The sequence below is a fragment of the Neolamprologus brichardi genome, chromosome 16 (genome assembly GCF_056152115.1).
Source record: "Neolamprologus brichardi isolate AB-2024 chromosome 16, ASM5615211v1, whole genome shotgun sequence".
NCBI lineage: Eukaryota > Metazoa > Chordata > Actinopteri > Cichliformes > Cichlidae > Neolamprologus > Neolamprologus brichardi.
Window position 1 is genome coordinate 6,559,530 of NC_142119.1, and position 19,361 is coordinate 6,578,890.

Below are 19,361 nucleotides of genomic sequence, written 5' to 3' on the forward strand. Positions count from 1 at the left end.
TCACAGTTGAAGTCGATGGAGTGTGACGTCTCTAAAGATTAATGAGGGGAGCTTCTGCTGAGCGAGCAAGGCGACAGGAAACACGAGCAGCCGCTGACCGCCACTCTGATCACATGATCAGGAGAGTACTGCATATTCTACGGATCCACCCCACCCACCCAAAAAGTGTCTAAAAAGATAAATCGCAATCCTATTATTTTATTTTTTTTATTGAAATATAATCGACCCCTGAGGCTAGAGAAGAAGGCCACAGATTGTGCCTCGTCTAGCGCCTCAGTCCGACACAGCCAGTTAGAACACAACAGACCTGCCAAAAAACACGTTACACAACTTGTGAAAACTCCTTTTTTGCAAACCAAATGTAAAAGTTTCCACCTTCATTCACTTACAAAGTTTCAGGATGTATAAAACTGAAATCAGTTACATAATTTAAACAGAAGCTCTTCATTTACTCACAATCGCCCTTTCAGGATTCCTCAGGGATTTTGATCAACCCGAGAAAGGCAGCAATCAATAAATGTTTCTGGACAAAAAAAGACAGATACCAGCAGGTAGTTCGCTTCGTTTAGCACGAGCCTCACCAGGAAATTTGAAAGTTTCTTGGACCCAGTAAAGCAGAGGTCCTTATGCCTTTTCAGCTCAGGACCAAACAGGTTTTTCATCTTGGTCCAAAATATGAGACTCAAATGTGAAGAATCTCCAAGATAAAAAACAAACAAACACAGTGGGGAGCTTCTTTTTTTTTGTCCAGGTCTGGGACACACTGAGGTAACAGACAGTAATAAATTATTTAATTCCTTATAAAACACACAAGATTCATATCAATAATACAAAATGGTATCAAACACACATGATGCAACATTTTCAACACATTCGGTTTTTCTTCTTTTTTCCTGGAGTCTGTTGCTTCTGTAATAGCTGGAGTCCTTTTCTGGAAACTATGAAGCATCCCTTGAACAGTAAATGTCGATCAGTACTGTCAATGTTGTATTCCTCCTTTTGCAGAGGTCGATTCCCACTTCCACGCTCAGGTGAATTTGTCATTTAATAAATGATTTTCACAGGCAGCCTTCTTAAATTCAAAACTGAATACCAAACAACGTTTTTTTTTTAAATACCTTTTGAATATTTTTAGTCCCATCCTAATTTCACTCTGTTACAATCACCACGGAGGCAACAGGCATACACCGTTACAACACCTATCAGCTCGCTTCGTTTTCCCTATTTTTACATTCAGACGTTGTTACCGTGCTCCTCGCTTCTATTACTGATTCAGAAAGAAAACAACATGCCAATAGGAAAGTGAGAAATCGTATTAAAAGTGCAAAAAAAAAAAAAAAGGATGCACTCCTTCCTTCAAGAGTCCGCATTCATCCAGAGAGCAAAGTGTCAGCTGAAACTTTAGTGCGTTAACAGTACGAGCCATTTTGTAGATTATTAAACTGTACATTCCTATCCACCGCACGACCACGAGCACCGAGTCACTGAGCGTGTTGTTGCTTCTAGTGTGCAGTTTCCCTACACCTAACTGTGGTCTGTGGCTAAGCTAACATGGCTTTCAGCCCTGGGAGCGCCGCGCCGCCGACACATTCCCAGGTTACCGTTTTTACCCCCCCCACACAGATTTATCTTATGACGTAGTCCTGAATTCAGTGGTGCAGTCTGAACAGCCTCTAGACTGAAATAAAGTGACATCACATGGTTTTGGTTAGTGGCCAGTGCAAATCACGAAGCTCTCGTTATCCCTTATTCTATTTCATTAATACTTTCCTGGAGAGCTTCTATAAAACAGCACTGAATCTGTTTACATTGCCACAGTTTGGTTTTTTAATATCAAATATAATCATATTTTTCTGTAATATTTCAGCTATAAAAACATGGGAGGAAAAGAAAAGTATCAGGACAGCTGATCGTACAGTACTTAACAGATTGTACTCCTTACCGACGACGACGACTGAAGAGGCAACCGAACCAACCGTCAAACACTTAGAGACAAAGTGGCTCCTGGTGCCGTCTGTTTGCACGTGACAAACTAGTCCCGCGTAAGTGTAAACAAGGCCTTTAACAGATCATCACGCCAACCGGTCTCAGTATTCTCTTTAACAATAATCAAACACTTGCTGATCTGCTCGTAGCATTCACTGACACATGACACGTTTCTTTCACTTGCCCTTTCGCCGCCCTCCAAACTGACATTTCCAAACCACATCACCACAAAGTTCACGCTCACTATACTCACTGTCCACTTATCGACGACACTGCACAACATCTATTGTCACCACTCTCGTCTTCGTCCGCCCTGCAGAAAGAGAACAGAGATCCAAAGCCGGCCTATTCAGGCATCACGTCGGAGCTTTTCCCACCGGAATTGAAGGTGCGTGGGGACAGACTGCTGGGAGTCAAAACCACAAACACCGCTGCTTTTCCTTCCCTTGCTCAAGAGGACAAAAGGTTCCAAGTCCAAGGTGATTCTGACCTCTGTCTTTCCCGGCCAGTTTGTCGTCTTGTGCCACGTTTCATAGTAAGTTCATAAATTAGATAACTGTATTTCAGGGACGAGTACAGATGGGGAGAGGTTCTCAAAGAAAGAAGGAAAACCTTTGAAAAGGACCATATAGTGAGGGGGGCAGGCGTAGCACTCAGTCCGAGGCATCGTGAGGGGCCGAGTCCAACATTTCCTCCTTTCTGGATCCATCGAGTCATTCCTCAATCAACCCCCAGTCCCTTTTGTGCTCCCGTAGTTTGACCACTGCTGGGGAGTTCCCTGACATCCAAAGGTTTGTGTGTGTGTGCGTGTGTGTGTGCGCATGTGATAGATGATGGAGATGATGAGCTTGGTCACAATATGGAGCAGTGGAACCTGTGGGAGGCCGTGGAACGCTCCGCCCTCCACTTCATCTTCTTTTTCTTCTTCTGGTTCCTCTCTGGGACCTGTTGTCTGCAGGCAGCAAAAAAGAAGAAAAAGCATAAACCTCTTTTTTAATCATTTGAAAGCAAAACTTTAACTTTGTACTTATACGTAATTATCTCATATAAATGATCATTTTTCTCCAGCTCAGGAAATCATCATTTTAATCTCCAAATTTTACCCACAAGGTCAGTTTCCCAAGTTTTACTTTTGATTTCCATTTCTGACGCTGAGTAGTGGGAATCAAATTTAAAAACAGCAGATAATGGCAATGATCACCCTGAACTAGTACATTACGCCCCTTTAATAAAACTCTTTTTATAACCTTTGCACTGTTTTTACTGAGCTCCAGGTTTGTGTGTCTAATGTTTTCCTGTTCTCATGTCTCCAGAAACGAGACAGAGCCGAGTCCACTGCTATAAAAGAACCCATAAATCCATAAATCAATGCGCTGGCTGTTGCTGATTAAGTTCAGCATTTCATGAGTGCTCATGGCAGATCATTCAATATTCTGTAAACCTCCCTGGTGACTGGATGTCTAAAGTATGACCACAGGAGGGCAGTGTTGATTCATCGAGCTCCAAATGTGTTGCAAAGGAAGAGTTTTCTCATGAGTCAGCAACAAGCTGGCAAACGCACAATAAGAGCTTTCCACAAGTCTAGTAATCTTTTTTTTTTTAATAAAGTGTGAGAGAACGCACTGATCTACTGCTGTGTAACGAGCACGAAGCCCGACACCACGAGAGGGATTACTTGTCGCCCTTCGGAGTGTTCGGCCAGACTTATAAACAGGATGTGACCACATACAAAACAAACCAAATTCTTCTGAAATTACACGGGTCAAGACAGGAAGTGGCTTTGGTCTTGTTTCTCCCCCCCCTCCCTTTTTTTTTTTTTTCCTCCATCCTTCCTAAAAACACTTTCACAGTCCAGCGTTGCGCTGCGTTGCATCACTTTAGCTTTATGGCCAGCTGATGCATTTTTACTGTTGCTAGATATGAGATTTCAGCTGCTCCAGAGTTTTGAGGTTTTCTTTGCCATGCTGTTTGTTATAGGTGACTGCAGATCAGCCCAGACTCCTTTAATTAGAGCTGCATAGTCATGTTTTGTGTTTTGGTATCGTCTATGCCTCTTTGATCCAAAACCCTTTTACCAAGTTTATAATTAACAGCACCGTCACAGATGTGCAGATTAGCCATGGCATTCAAACTAATACCCCCTCCACACCATCTCACACACGCCTTTAGGACAGAGCGCTGTTGTCGGGAGGATTTTGTAAAAGAATCTGAAATTCGTGTCTTGTAAAACAAACCTCACTTCATCTTTAATGAGACGGGAACACGTCGGCGTTCCTTTGCAGGTTTAACCTGCACTCACAGTCTGTACCATGATTTTTGTTCCATCAGTTTTAATGAAGTGCTGCCTTTCACACAGTGGTGACCCATCTTTACATAAAGTGCATCCCTATCCCAACATATTTATTTTAAAGATCTGAAGGTCCTCAGGTTACCTTATAACACGAACCAGTTCATGAAAGGCTTTGTCCACGTTCATTGGGGGGTCCTTGGCACTGGTTTCAATATAAGTTATCTGAGGAAACAAATATGAAACATGAGCAGCTCAGTCAGGTGTTTAAGTTTACAGTAATGTGCAGTTTAAGTCTGTGATGGTTCTGAAAGACCAATAATGATTAAGTATTAATTCCATTCCATTCAGAACTGTTGCCTGTCTAAACAAGCTGAGAAGTAGCAGCTTGCAGGCCTATAAATGCCATTTGCTCATTTCCTTGAACGCTGGGCTTTTCTACCCCCGTACACGTCCTGTGTTTATTACAGACTAACATGAAAACACTGAAACTTAAAGCTTTGCATAATTCAAAAACCCTGATGCTGTTTGTAGGCGGTAATAAGTCATCAGGGACACGTGCTTAAGGAAAGACTACTTACATTATGCTTTGCAGCCATCTCCTGCCCCTGGTCAGTTGTGACTTTTCTTAGGTGGACCAAGTCCACTTTGTTTGCGACCAGCACCATGGGGAAGGCCTCCCTGAGACGAGAAGGACACAGAGTCGAGATGCAATGCATCGCTGTATTACTGAATATTTTATCGATGCGTACAGATGTTTCAAACAGCCTTGAATGCTTAGTCATAGGAGGATATGACTAATTCTCGCTTGCATTTTTGTATTGTATTTTTATTTATTTCAGACATATACAGAAAAAAACCCAATATATATACACAAGTACACATACGTGCATTTACAAATATGAATATATATGTAAATACACACACGTAAGTGCTCAGATAAAACAAAAAAGAAAATAAATAAAATAAAACAGAGTCTAAATGACATGAAATGACAATTATTAGGTCTGAAATGGAGTAGGAAGAAGTATAACATACTTATTAATCCCTACCCCATTTGAAACACTAACACACTAAAAGACAGGCCATGTTTAATTTGGGATAGATCAGCTGCTGTTGAGCGCCACCAAATTTTGACAGACTCCAACTCGTTCAGTTCCGTTTTTTTCCCCCCCCATTTCCTGCGTGTGACTCAGTTTTATTTGTCAGTCACGGTCGAGAACTGACGACGACAGATTTCAGCTTTGGAAATAACTGATGTTCCGTCGGTGTGAGCAAGAGCGAGGAAAGGAGGAGACCTTCATCTCCAACCGCCCTTAAATCACATGATAACCATACCCCTCAGCGCGGACCGAGTCAGCGAGGGCAAAGTTTGGTCTTTAATGAATATGATGAACTACTTCCTCTTTTGCTATATTTAACAGAGTGGTTCACACAGACTTTCAGCTGAAATTTTGGTGCTTTCCGAGACTGCTCGTATAGCTTTTGCAAACAAACCTTTTGAACTGCGTACCCTTTGTGTTACTAAGGGCACACTAGGACAGAGACCAAGACTCTCTGTACGATAGCATGTGCCTAAAATGGAAAGGGGAAGCTAATCGAAGGCTATATATGACATCTAAGGCAAAATTTACTTCACAACATTTCAGTTCTTTGTCTCCGTTTGGACCCAACATGACACCGACAGCCCTGACTGCACATTTATGTCACCATCTGACACAGATCTGTCTGACGGTGTAATGAGACATTTATACTGAATGAGATTAACAGTATAAATAAAAAGGTTCAATAAAATAAACTACATACAACTTGCCTCCAACTTTCACACAGTGCGATCAACGTTCGTGGCACCAGTGGTTTCAAGCGTTTCTCATGATTAAATACCTTCTCAGGTTGCTTGGCACCATGTTAGCAGTAACCATCCTCTCTGACTGAGGACTTCTGAAACTCCCCCCCCCCCCCCCCCCAGTCCAGCCAAAGCCAAGAAACAGGTTCAGTCACCAACACACTAAAAAGTGATTCTCTCCACCCAAAAAATACTATCCTCTGTGCTTTCATGTAAGACACTGTAAAAAATGCCCACACTTTTCCAAGTGTGTTGCAAAAATGTGGCAGTTTAAACTTGTATAAACTGCCTATATATGGATAAACAAATGCCTATAATGCACTGATACAGTAAGCGCACCATGCATTCATTTCTTTCTCTGCATATGTATAATCTTCAGCTGATAAGGCTCACTGTTATGACATAGTCAGCTAGTTATTAAAGCCATGTTTTAATAACTAGCTGCAAAACTTGCTCCAAGAGAAACAAAGAAAAGAGGGGCTGCAAAGGACTTTGCAAGAATATTTTATTTGGTTGTCCAAGTGTTTATTTTTCTGCTCCTACCTGTCTTTGACCCGTAGTATGAGTTGATGGAATCGGTCAACGTGTTCAAAGCTGGCCTTGTCCGTCACCGAGAAGACGATCAGGAAGCCGTCTCCCGTCCTCATGTACTGCTCCCTCATTGCACTGAACTCCTCCTGACCGGCCGTGTCCAGTACTGTGTCCATGTTGGGACAAATGCATTAATACACTGAGAAGGGTCTCAGGGATCTTCACTTAAATCACACAAGTACACGAAATACTCCCCGAGCATCATCTGATGCAAAGATCGCACTTTGAACATGCATATGTTCATTAAAAATACATCAGACTAAAACAAAACTGATTCACACGCAAACATCAGTAGTATTTAAAATGTGATTTTTATCAGAGCCACTGTGGACGTCCTGTCACTACAACATGTGAGTTTTAGTTTCATGCCCCCCAGCACAATCACTGCACACTGGGAGAAAGACATTTGTACATCTAAGTGGGTCTGTGGGCCACTGTCCTTATCTTGAGTGCTTTCATGGCTTAGCTACAAGCTTGCGTAACAGTTGCATCACAAAGCGACATTTTCTCTTTGCAAAGGTCAGAAGTTCACTTATAAAAGACTGAACATATTCAATGATAGATGAATTTAGAAATGATCTGTTTTTCAGGAGTTTTTGCATGCTTTAAATATAAATTGAGTAATTATAAAGGGAAAGGATAAAATTATGGAATTGTACACAGTTTCTCTCACATGGAAAAACCACAGCTGATGTTTTATATAAAGCTCAGTGTAGACAGCTGCCGCAGGATTGTAATTACAGGCAAAAGAAGAGCAATAACAAATGTTAACTTGTGGCACGATGATGGATGTGTTGTGCTGACTGAAACAAAAGGAGGAAAAAATAAGAAGCATAGAAGATTTACAAGCTGTCTGGTTCTTTGGAACTCACCGTCCAGTATGGCCCACTGTCCGTCTATTTCTGTGTGTTTAAGATACGAGTCCTCAATCGTGGGATCGTAGTCTGGCACGAAGATCTTCTGGAAAAACTGGATGGTGAGGGCACTCTTCCCGACACCCCCATCCCCCACCACCACCAGCTTGTACGTTGGCAGGTTGTCACTTGGCACGGCGCTGGTTGCCATGGCTACCCTCTACAGTGGCGGTAAAGGTGGGAAGTAGGTAGGATAGCAGGTGGCTGACAAGACGCACCTGGCTGGCTAAAACCAAGTAAGGGAGACGAGGGATTGACAACAAAGGGAGGGAGGGAGGGAGAACAAGCCAGAGATGTGTTAAGATTTTTATTTTTCCCCCCCCAGGCTGGTTTTACATCACCATGGAGACAGAGCACAGCCAGGAGATGTAGATCAAAGCAGAAAGAGGAAAAACAAAGATGGGAAAACTAGGGCAAGAGAGGCCAAAAGGCAGAGTTCAGCTCGGCTCACGCTGGATTATTTTCATAGCTGAGTAACAGTAAGTTCATCCCAGAGCTGCACCCACCAGTGGAACAAGCTCAGCGGCATGTGCTCACGGGCTGAAAGCCCAAAGCAGCGACAACACAAGGTGGATTTACACATCGGTGGGTTACAGCTAGGGCTGGGTATCGTCGACGATTTTTATAATTGATTCAATTCTGATTCACAAGCTCCCGATTCAATTTTGACTCAAATGATCAGAATTATAATATTTCTGTCTCAGTACATGTCTATATTTTTATATCCACGTATAGAAACAAAGCTGACACGTGAGGTGTGAGCATCACAGCAGATGACTGTGTCAAAGTAACCGAGGATAAAAACATGAAGGCAATTTTCCTGACCTGGCTTTTTATAGCAGATAACTATATTAAAATATTCTGCAGTAGTTAAAAAAAAAAAAAACTGAAGAAAAGCATGAATCAACATACGAACATTGAGTCACTTAAGCAGCATCAGGTAGAGCTCTCTGTCTCTCTAGACACATACACACAATCATCACAACATAGGCAAGTGCTTCCTTTGCAAGCAGCTAAAACCACCACACAGGAAAATCCCTGCCAAGCAAAATACTTCGGTTTCAAATTAAGAGCTTTCCTCTAAAATACAAAAAAGAAAATGCTGTCATTCTGCTGCTGCGTGAAACAGACGACCATTAGAGTGTGCATATGGCATCTTTGTAAGCTGGCACATTTTAAATCTAAGTGGGAAGTGTTCCTGCGTGTGGTTCACAAGTCAAAACTAAATGAATGACGACAACAAAGCCACAGAAATATGACGGGTCAAACACAGATGTACAGCTGGAGCTTCTAATTACTTTTTAAGAACAAATATAAACTTCAACATTAAGGGGAGCGGCGTCAGTGCTCAGTATATCAAATCATTCAGAGGCATTCTGCACTTAAACCACAGGAGAACAGCCTGTTTGCTACTCAGTCGTAAGATTATGTGGTTCGAATCAGGCATCGCCTTGTTGCTGGAGCTTTAATATCCACCGTGCTATCTCAGTCTGTCGTGGCAGAAAGTTCAGACCACAGCTGTCCTCGAAGCTTCCAAATCTACAAAGAATGAGTCACGAGAGGAGAGCGGGAAAGCGGGTGAGAGAAATCGGAAACAGGAGTGAGGCAGAGGAAGTCGGGCCATACGAGGACAAAGTTGACAGAAATGTTGTAGTGTGGTGTTGAGTCGCTGCACAGAGAGCCGCTTTAGTTCGCTTCCTGTTTTCAATGCGTGACACTGACTGCTCTTAACTCCAGGCATACAATTAAAACAGTTTTTTAAAAATAATCTGAGCAGACAAATAATCGCACCACACTTCCTTCATGGAATTTGATCTGCACAGGCTGGAACCAACTTTGCCCCATCATTCACAACACCCAAATTACAGCCACAGTCAGCCCAGACGCTGCCAACCTTCAGTCCAACCCAGAGCCATCGTAAGCTTGGAGATGTGTGTGATAAATCTGGGGTGACCAGAAACAAGTCGATCAGAGGGACCGCTTGGCTCGAGCAGTTTGAGGACAAAGTTAGAGGAGGAAAAGATGAAGAGCACAGAGAAGCTTCATGGATGTAATGAAGGAGGACATGCACAGGGTTGGTGTGACAGAGGCAGATGCTCAGGACGGGTGAGCTTTAATAAATTTGCATTGCATTTTCCTCTACGTGCCCTTCCTAATCGAACCCTCCCATTTACCTGTGCTTGGAACCATTACTAGGAGTGACCAACGCCCGTGAGACCAGGCTTGTGCGTCATCCCCTCCCAAACCTAGAATCTTTCACATGTCAGACAAATAACCACCACACCATGGAACCCCAGAATTTCATCACAGGCTCTACAGATCGCTCTTCCAACTGCTGCTTATAAAGAAAAAGCATCTGCAATCTTTTAAGAGTGTGCATGAAGATAACCTGCCTGGGATTCATGTCAGGAAAAGGCCTTTCTGTCCAGAAAGAGCGTTGGAGTAAATCTGCAGTTTGATCCTGAGGGTACAAAGAGCAGGCCTTTTGAAACAGAACAATCAGAGAGAGTCGTTTTGCCAGTAACTGAAGCATGACGATGGAAAATCTTATTGTTCTGGATTGTTTTGCTGCCTCTGGACAGCTCTCAGTCATTGACTCAACTATTAAATTTTTTGTATTGGGAAGCATCTGAGGAAAATTTGAGGCCATGAGTATCAAAGCTGAAGTTGAACTCCAAGTAGACCTTGTAACAGGCTAATGATCCTAAGCACGCTGGCAAATCCACACTGGAATGGCTCAAAAGCAAAAAAAGACCCAGATATGAATCTCATTAGAATGTTGAAACATGAGGCACGTGCAGGAAAATCCCCACACAGCTTCAAACTTAAAGGATTTTTCCACAGGGGAAAAAAAAAAAAAAAAAAAGTGTGTCTGCTGATGTTATAAAAGCTGATTTGATGATACCAGCACTGCTAATCTGTAGATACCAAATTTTTTTTTAAAAATGAACAATTTTAAATGAAAAAAAAAAAAAACAACAACAACAACAACAACAACAACAACAACAAATATTATGCTTTTTGGAGGAGTTTGGGGGCGTGAGCTTTCCTCAACATAAATAAAAGAAATTATCCAAATGGTTCTTATTATTCTGATATCATTCCAGACTCTCTCTTTGGCTAGAAATGAAACAGCTCCAATGTTCATAAAGAGAAATTTGCTCCAAGGTCATTTTATTGGTAACATTAAGTATATGAAATTTTATTGCAAAGATATTAAAACATGCACCCAAAGCCATCCAAATACATATAACACATAAAATTTAAACCAGAATTTCACATTGCAGCAGATTGCAGATTTACAGTTTTAATTAAACTGCAGCAAGAGATAAAAGCATAAAAAAAGAGAAACATTCACCCACTAGCATCAACACTCCTACCACCCACACACCCATTCCTCCTCCATCGTGCAGGAAACAGCTGTCAGCTGGCTAAAGTCCATCCTTTCCTGCAGCACAATGGAGGGAAGGAAGATGTTTCCTTCCTTTGCAATGCCAAGCCAGGTTAAGCAAAAAGATTTGAGTCAAATTCCTGATGTTAAAACAAAAAAATAAAAATAAACTCTTTAGTCGTTTAGATGTCTGGATGGCTGTCAAAGCCACAAAATAGGTGTCTATTCCATTTTAAAAGCCATCTATGACTGAAGAAAAACAAATAACCTCATGAAGCACTCTGAAACCACAGCACACATTACAGCTGTGGTTTTTACACCAGTCATACATTTGGTGTTCTCGATGAAACCAACTCACATCTAAACCTCTAAACATCTAAACCAAGATGAACCTTATCAGGTTCATCTTGATTTCACTCTTAGACTGTTTGGTGGCATCTCCCTACAACTGCATCTGTGTCTTAGAAAAACAGAATGACAGGTGACAACAGAAACCACTGTTTATTACAAACTAGCCAAACCACTTAACCCCAGCACAAAAGAGACCATTAACCCTTAACCTTCGCCTGACTTTTGGACAATAACATGCATCGAGAAAAAGAGTGATAACATGAGGACTAAAATGTTTGATGTGTTCAACAGAAGTGTGTTAAATTTGTAAAATAAGGACAACGTGTTACAAACCACCCAAAACAGTATCTGCTGACACTTCTGAGTTATCACTTCACTTTAAACAGACGGTACTTGTGTTTTACTCAAACCTGGCATCAGCTGCAGGACAGAGATGCTAACTAGCCAACTGTAGCAAAATATAATATATGGCTGGGAAGCATTAGCATCAAAGGGTTTGTTTGTTTGTTTTTTTAAATATAGATTTGTCTGTCTGTGAGAACGTCATCTTCGACTGCTAAGTTAAGTGTTCACATGTTTTCCAATCAGCTATGCAAGGCCCTTCTACTCTCCATTCTTGTGTATTTCTGAGAAGCTCGCTCACTGGTCGAGCTGTTGTTGCGACAGTCCTCCATCATCTACCCTCAAAACCAGTTTTGTCCTCAGAGCTGCAGAGCAGGAGTAGTTCAGGATGAGAGACTGTCTCAGTAAGGCAGCTGGTTTACTGCCTACTCGTATTAAGTAACAAAGAAGAAACATAAAAGTTGTGCTCAGATCACACATGCATTCCTCTGTGGAAAACCATCCCTGTTGTATTTATAACATTATGATTTTAGGGGAGGAATTATGGTAAGAAAGCAGTCATGGTTTATAATCCTAAAGAAATCCTAGAAGGCAGGTTTAAGGTTTAACAATCCAACTCTAACCCAAACTCATGTCAGTTTCCCACTGGGCTACATGAGAAAGTCATTCACTCCTTTAATAGATTCTTTCAAAATAAGACACCTTTGATTTCTCACTTGTTCTAAAAGCATTTCCTCCCACATTCATTCCAAGTTGTTAAAAGTACACCTAACTGCACGTTACAACTACAGTTTGACTCATGTGTAATTCCCATTATACAAGTCCAAAAACCACAAAATTAAATCACAACAACTATGATTTCAGTAAATACCCTGTGGGACACAAACAGGAGCACTCGCTCATGTCTTCACTGAACTCGGCAGCCCCAGCTGACCATAAAATGCTGTTTTCCCCCCTCATCCCTCACACAGCCAGTAAATCTGCAGCACATCTGCTTACATGCTGCTGGTGTGTGCATTTACACAGAAAATGGATGAAGCTGGTGTGTTTTTAGCCTCATATTCTGCCCTCGCAGAAAGTCTCCCTGGGCTCGAGACGTGGCTAGTTGCTGTTGGGAAAGGATCAAGGGATTTCCCTCTTCACGTGGGAACAAAGCAGCTCCATAACTCACAGAAGGAACACAGCAGTGCACGCCCCGGTCTGTACTGTACTGCTGATATCAACACTCATCAATCAGATCAAGTGTTAAACCATAATTCACCAAGTTAAACACGTGATAAAGTCCACACAGATTCCACTTTAATGTTTTAACTTATCCATTTCGAAAATTTAAATTTTGCTGAAGTTGATCAAGAATAAAAATTCTTTATGTTGAAACTAACTTTTTGTTGAGAAACAGGGTTCAAAAAGCAGGAAAAGCAATAATTCACCATAGAACTGCCCGCCACTGAATCCATCCACAGATAACGGTCCCCAACGGGGTGACATCAGTGCCCGACCCATATTAACCATGTAATGATCTAATCGCAACACAGTTTATAACAGCCAGTTATATAAAAACAATATTTTTTCTTTTTTTAATATAAGCTGGGAAAAACTTCCTTCAATCGTGCATGTTTGGAAAGCCATAAAGACGCCAACCAGCTGATCAGAGCAGCAGAGAATAAAGCAGTGCATAAATAACTGTGCGTTAAAGAAAGAATATATTTTATATATTTTAAAAAAAAAAGATTTTTTTTAAACCCTTAAAACTAACAGCTAATAGCTGAGAATGCCACTACCTCTCATTAGAAATTACAGTCTATAATCAGTCGGCTTAAAATAACAGCAGTGTGGATCTCACCTGTTCAATCTGGGAGAGAAGGCACTGCACAGCTCCCACCATTTATAATGTGTGACAGTCCTGTCATCTAGCCAAAAATCTAAATACACAAACCTGCTCAGGGACAAAATAATAAACATCACGCTGCAAAAAAAAAAAAAAAACAAGTGCAAACAGCCAGTGAGTCTCATGTTAACAGTGTTAATCCTCAAACAGGAAACGCTAACATTATTAAGGTAACGCCACAGTCCAAGGACAAGCATCACGCCGACTGGTTCAGGACATATCTGTGGCTCGAGCCTTTAATGGCCGAGCGAGCTGCTTGGTTGGTAAAACACACAGCGGTGTGTTACCTCACCACCGTGTATTTTACCAACCAAGCAGCTCGAAGGCAGAACGAACAGAGCAGAAATGAAGATGAGAGAAAAGTGAAGCTAAAGCCATGTTATAGCTGGAGGAGAACAGCGATCTGAGGTCAGCTCACAGGTTACGTTCCCACCAGTGAACTGATCCCCCTGGGTGGGGGGCCAGGGGGAGGCGAGAAGCATTTAAGGGGGTGACTGCAGAATAATCACACAGCCAGTCATGTACACTGGGCACTTTAAAATGTTTGTGTGAGACAGACTGGGTGGGAGTAGTTGCAGTACAGGACTTTTCTGGAAAGGGTCGTGTAAGGGGTGTGGGGATGCTGGGAAGGATATGTAGTGACTGACACCATCCAGCCAGGAAGCACATGAGTAATGGTTTTCAAAAGACTGTCTCTGCCCATCAACACTAAAAACAAGCTCTGTTTTCAAGCTAAAACTGGCTCAGCACCATTTCCAGAAGAACCTTTTCCAAAACGCTGGACTCGTGCAGACGCAGCAAAAGCTGCACAGAAACAGAACGTGCAGCCTCCGTGTGGAGTAAGATGCTATCGTAGATGCCAGCGTCTTATTGCACAGCTGAGACTGCTTCAAAGTAATGATTATTTAAGCAGCAGCAGGCTTTGATAATTACACTTCACAGTCAGATGCTTTAAACTCATTCTGGCAGTCGGTGTTTCACTGTACGACTGCCTCCAACAGGAACACATCAATCAAAGTCTCCCGCCTTCGACGCATTTCCTCCAGGAACATGTTTCACGCTCAGATCTCCAACACCCCATGGCTGAGAGGACAAAGTGCGAACAGCTCGCTAAATGACTAATCACATGACTGCATGTCACCTCACAGCATTGTTGGTGACCCTATTTAAACCTAAACTGCATAAACAGATGATGTGTAGCCTGAAAAAACAAAATAATCCATAAATTTTCAACAATGTGTGTCAGTTTGATCCAGAGTCAGTCACTCCCAGTACAGAGACATACTCCTGTCATAAATCAAAGCAGCTCCGGGGCACGGCGGCTTGGTGTTACCATAACAGAGCATGCAAACTGCTGTCAGGGAGCAGCTTTAAATGTGAATGTTTGCAGTGTGTCTTTGTATTAAAAGAAAGCTGAACTTTTCAAAATGCTTTTAAAGTTTGTTTGGTTTTTTTTAATATTTGATCACGCAACAGTTTTAGTGGTCACTACACTGCATACAGCTCATGAAATAGAAGGGCGATCTCAGAAACACATTAAACATAACGTTGTCTGTGCTTTGTGATGAAATTTGTCAATTTGCTTGCTAGTCAATATAAAATGAGAGTATCTGTGACTATAATGTCACCGCCCATCAGTTGGTTAAGTCCTGTTGTGCAGCCTCACGAGTGTTTTCAACATCACCTTCTTGAGGTTTTGAAATCATATGACAGAGCAGGGAAGTATTTCAAATAAGACTGGGGAAGTGTGGCCCAGGTAGGAACTAAACTGGTTTGGGAAGAGTCATTACATCCCCCATTTACCAGTAATACCTTATTTGCATACCTCACATAGTAAAAATGATGGATAATCTGCAAATAATGCAGATTACAGCCTCAATAAACTGCATAAAATTGTGATTTTTATTTTAATCGTGCAATTCTTCCATTAAATCATGAGCATAAAGAGAAACTCGGGCTTGTTTTTACACTCGTGTAGCTCCCATTTCTTCTATCTCAAGACGACTTAAAGTGTGTGGTAATCTCTGCGCTTCAGTACAGGTGCATCCATAAATCAGCACATCTCCAGAGGCGTGCTTTTCCTGCAAGACTCGATATTGTGAAATAATAAAACATCCACAAACAAAAATACAGACAAAACAAGTTACTTTCCAAAGGTTTTGTTCACTTCCAAGTACTTTTTCATTCTTTGTCACTCAATTTTATTAATCTTTTTAAATCCACTGACATGGAATGAAGTATTTGGACTTGACACACACACACAGACACACACACACACACGATTGTCTGTCATTTCAGGAATAAATCCTAGTTTGCTTTTTTTTGTGGAAGCTACTGTTCTGCCTGTGATGGTGATACTGTACATGCACACCGCCTCCTCACTTTTACAGTCTCTCTCTCTCTCTCTGTTCTTTACAACTTGGTGGCCACACACAGAAAACAGCACTGTGTATTTTTATCCTTAGAGAAACTTGTAGTTTCTGTCTCAGATCTCCTTTAAACGGCTGCTTGGTTTGTGATAGATCAACGCATCCTAAACTTTGAATATGTTGCAGAAGCACCTGAACGCGCTTATTTCGAACACTGAATTTAACGACAAAGGATCAGGCAGGAGGTGGCTGATGTTAGCTGATGTCAGCTGATGTTATAGTTATTGCATTTTCAGCATTTTCTTTTCATTTGATTTTAGTTGAAAGTAAATAAAATACAACCAACTGTTGAGCATAGTTCAACCTTCTGAATTCTGACCTAAGTGACTTTCAAACTTTATGCTGAAGAGACACCAAAAAACAACTGCAACGACATCCATGACAATTTCGTCTCGTCGGCCGAGGGCACTTTTGAGCGCACAGCCTACGATGACTTGGTCTTGCAGTAAGCTCCAGTAGCATATAACCTGCACTTTCACACACACTCTCTCTTACTCCCTGTGGTCCACATCTTATGTTGGGTCACAGGACACAAAGTTGCTCTCAGAGAGCTCTGACTCTTTAGCTTGCATCAGTTCACTCAGCCCAGTAAATGAAACCCTCAAGCAGAAGTCTGACCTGACAGTTGTGTGTGCGTGTGGCTGATTTTGGTCTGAGTTTTGTCTACGGAGTCAAGTGACCAGCTTCATCCTCATTATGGCCTTTCATGCACTTTGTGCAGTTGCAATCATTTGGGAATCACTGCTGGACCTCATCAAGCCTGAAGGATACCATCTCAGTACATGACGGGGACAGAGGATAAAGCCTGTGTAGGCCCACATAAAGCTGGACACCCGCTCACTCTAGTCTGCAGCCATCTGAATGTAATTTACCTGCATGAAATGTCACAAAACTGTTTAGAAAAAGTCAGAAAAGCATCCAGCACTGTGCCCACCATCACCATCCTCGTGAGGAGCAGGGGGAGATGGAGAAGGGTTTGGCCTTTCTCTGAAGTTCTGATGAAAAGATAAAGAGGGATCTGTCTCCAGACAGCCTAATGAACTGATGATTTCACTTTGCTATTAATAGTGGTGTGTGTGTGTGTCTGCAGGCTGACTGGTGCTTCTGAATGATCTCATCCTATGATTTGATGTATGAAGAATCCCTCTGTTCTCTCTGTCCAGCGGTTAAATCTGCACACAATTTCTGCCTCACAGCCGGACACCACTGTGTGTGTGTGTGTGTGTGTGTGTGTGTGTGTGTGTGTGTGTGTGTGTGTGTGTGTACACAGCTGCTGGAAATAAAGAAATAGAGTAAGAGAAAAGGCAAACACTGTGTTTATGACTCTTCCCTGCTGGAAACGTCTGACACACGGAGCCAGGGCCTGCCTGAGTGTGAGGACGCCGACAGTAACCGCCCCTGAATAACGGATTTTGGCTGCTTCATTCTTTTCTTCAAGTTTGCACTGAAAAAGGAAATTCCGCAAATGTGATGCGGTAGGTCGTACGCTCATTTACAGCAAGATAATCCCCGCAGACCGCCTGCCGTGCTGTCATTACTCGAAGTAATCCCGTGGCTGTTAGCTAGGCTACAGTAAGTTGTTGGCTTTCGCGTTAACGGCAGATTTCACCCGCGGGAACACCGACGCCCGCATTCACGACCTCTAGTGTCTCACACTCACCTACAACGAGCTTCCCTCTGGCGCAACGGCGACGTGTCCTCACACCGACATGTTTCTCCTCATCCTCCAGCTCGACTTCAAACCACCGCCGCCCTTTCGCCTCAGACGGGAGTGAACTGCCCACATCTACGAAACAATACGCCGAGTAGCTAATCTTTGTATTGCAACAGCTGATGCTAAAAATAGATGCGTCCCCGAAGGGGTGGACAATGGTTTTACTGTTGAGACGCGAAAGGACTAAATGTTGTTTTTCAGTGTGATATTAAATGTGTGTTCATGATTATTACAAAAATATAAGCCCTCTGTCTTTTCTCAGGATGTGTTTCTGGTGTTAAAATGTATAAAAACCACGAGGCAGTGACGGAGTACCCCCTTTTTTACTGAAATGGACTGTTCCCTTCTTCAGCGGAATCGTTTAAAGGGCTAGTCCTGTCAAACTGACCGTTCCTAATTTAGGGGAAGTCAAACGGATTAATTAGAGGACTGAGTGTTGATATTGAAGCTTGTTCGGGATTGTTGGGGGTCTAATTCGCTTATACGTCCACGTATGTGGGCCTATATAATATAGTTATATAGAGTAAAATATAATTTGATGTATATATAAAGTATTAATAAGCATTAATCATGAAGCAAGGTTTCAAATATAAGACCTGAGGGCCAGAATCGCACAATTCTTTGGACAATGTGAATCACGATATAATTTTTGGACATCTAATTGTATTTTCGTAAGGTTTGCAGCTTTTTCTCCTCATGAAGACCTCCCCCGTTCCCATTCATACTACACTAAAATAGAAATACACGACCAATGAAATGACAGAAAGTTCCCGTTTGTCACTATCTGCTGTAGAAAATTCTGATTTTCACAGCAGATTCACAATAACACTAATAAGGTTTCTTTACATTTTACAATTTGCATTTATTTCTTACAATTTAAGCTCAAAGAGTCATCCTCACAGACTTCTTTTATTTACTACAGCAGTATTTCTCTATTAAGCAAAAAGAACTGAGATGCACTGTTGAAATTACACCTTTTTCTTATATTAAAATATATCAGGGTTTAAATGTGAAATTAAACTTCTTTACACTGACAGAAAGCTGAGTTTTAATTAGTTAAACACCGTGTAAAATGAGTTTGTCATCCCTGCCCTGTCGCTTTGAGCAAAGACACAACTCATCCCTTCTTGTTTACCCACTTTGTGTCGAAAATTATTTCATAATGTACAGAAATTTTATAACACACAATTATATTAAATACTTAAAAAACTTAAAATATAATATATTATGCATACATATTATATGATGTCTTATACAATACTAAAGGTACTGTTCCATATGTGATACCATAGCAACGAGCCAAAACACCAAAACCCTAAAACTGAAGGTGTTACTGTTGCAGCAATGTGCAGGAGTTTGACTGCACACTTTTTTCTTTTCGTTTCCGTATCCATGCCCACATACAGCCTTTTCAGATGTTAGTAATTGGCACTTGCAGTATGTTGTTGTTTCATTATATAATTCTCTCACATGTGAGAATCTCATAGATTAACTTCTTTATGTTTTTATTACCAAGTCTTAACCTCCAAACTAGGAGACAAACTGAAAACTGTGATAGAAGATATCAACATCATCCCTTTTTTTCTTTTATTTTTATTTTTGTATCTATTGATTCATTTACT

At 41.6% G+C, this 19,361-nt stretch overlaps 1 protein-coding gene across 2 annotated transcripts; it reads right to left on the reverse strand.

Annotated features, from left to right (window-relative positions):
• Positions 1–774: 774 nt before the first annotated feature.
• Positions 775–17,842, reverse strand: mrasa (muscle RAS oncogene homolog a). 2 transcript variants are annotated; one of them, XM_035909066.2, is made up of 6 exons: positions 17,686–17,842; positions 7,583–7,846; positions 6,663–6,816; positions 4,855–4,954; positions 4,419–4,498; positions 775–2,938 (listed from the first exon to the last, which is right to left on the reverse strand). In XM_035909066.2, the coding sequence occupies exons 2-6, from the start codon at positions 7,773–7,775 to the stop codon at positions 2,839–2,841; spliced, it is 627 nt and encodes a 208-aa protein (XP_035764959.1). In that variant the 5' UTR covers positions 7,776–7,846; positions 17,686–17,842; the 3' UTR covers positions 775–2,838. The 2 variants fall into 2 exon arrangements, with proteins under 2 accessions (XP_035764959.1, XP_006793732.1); XM_006793669.3 differs by having other exon boundaries at positions 7,583–7,850.
• Positions 17,843–19,361: the final 1,519 nt, after the last annotated feature.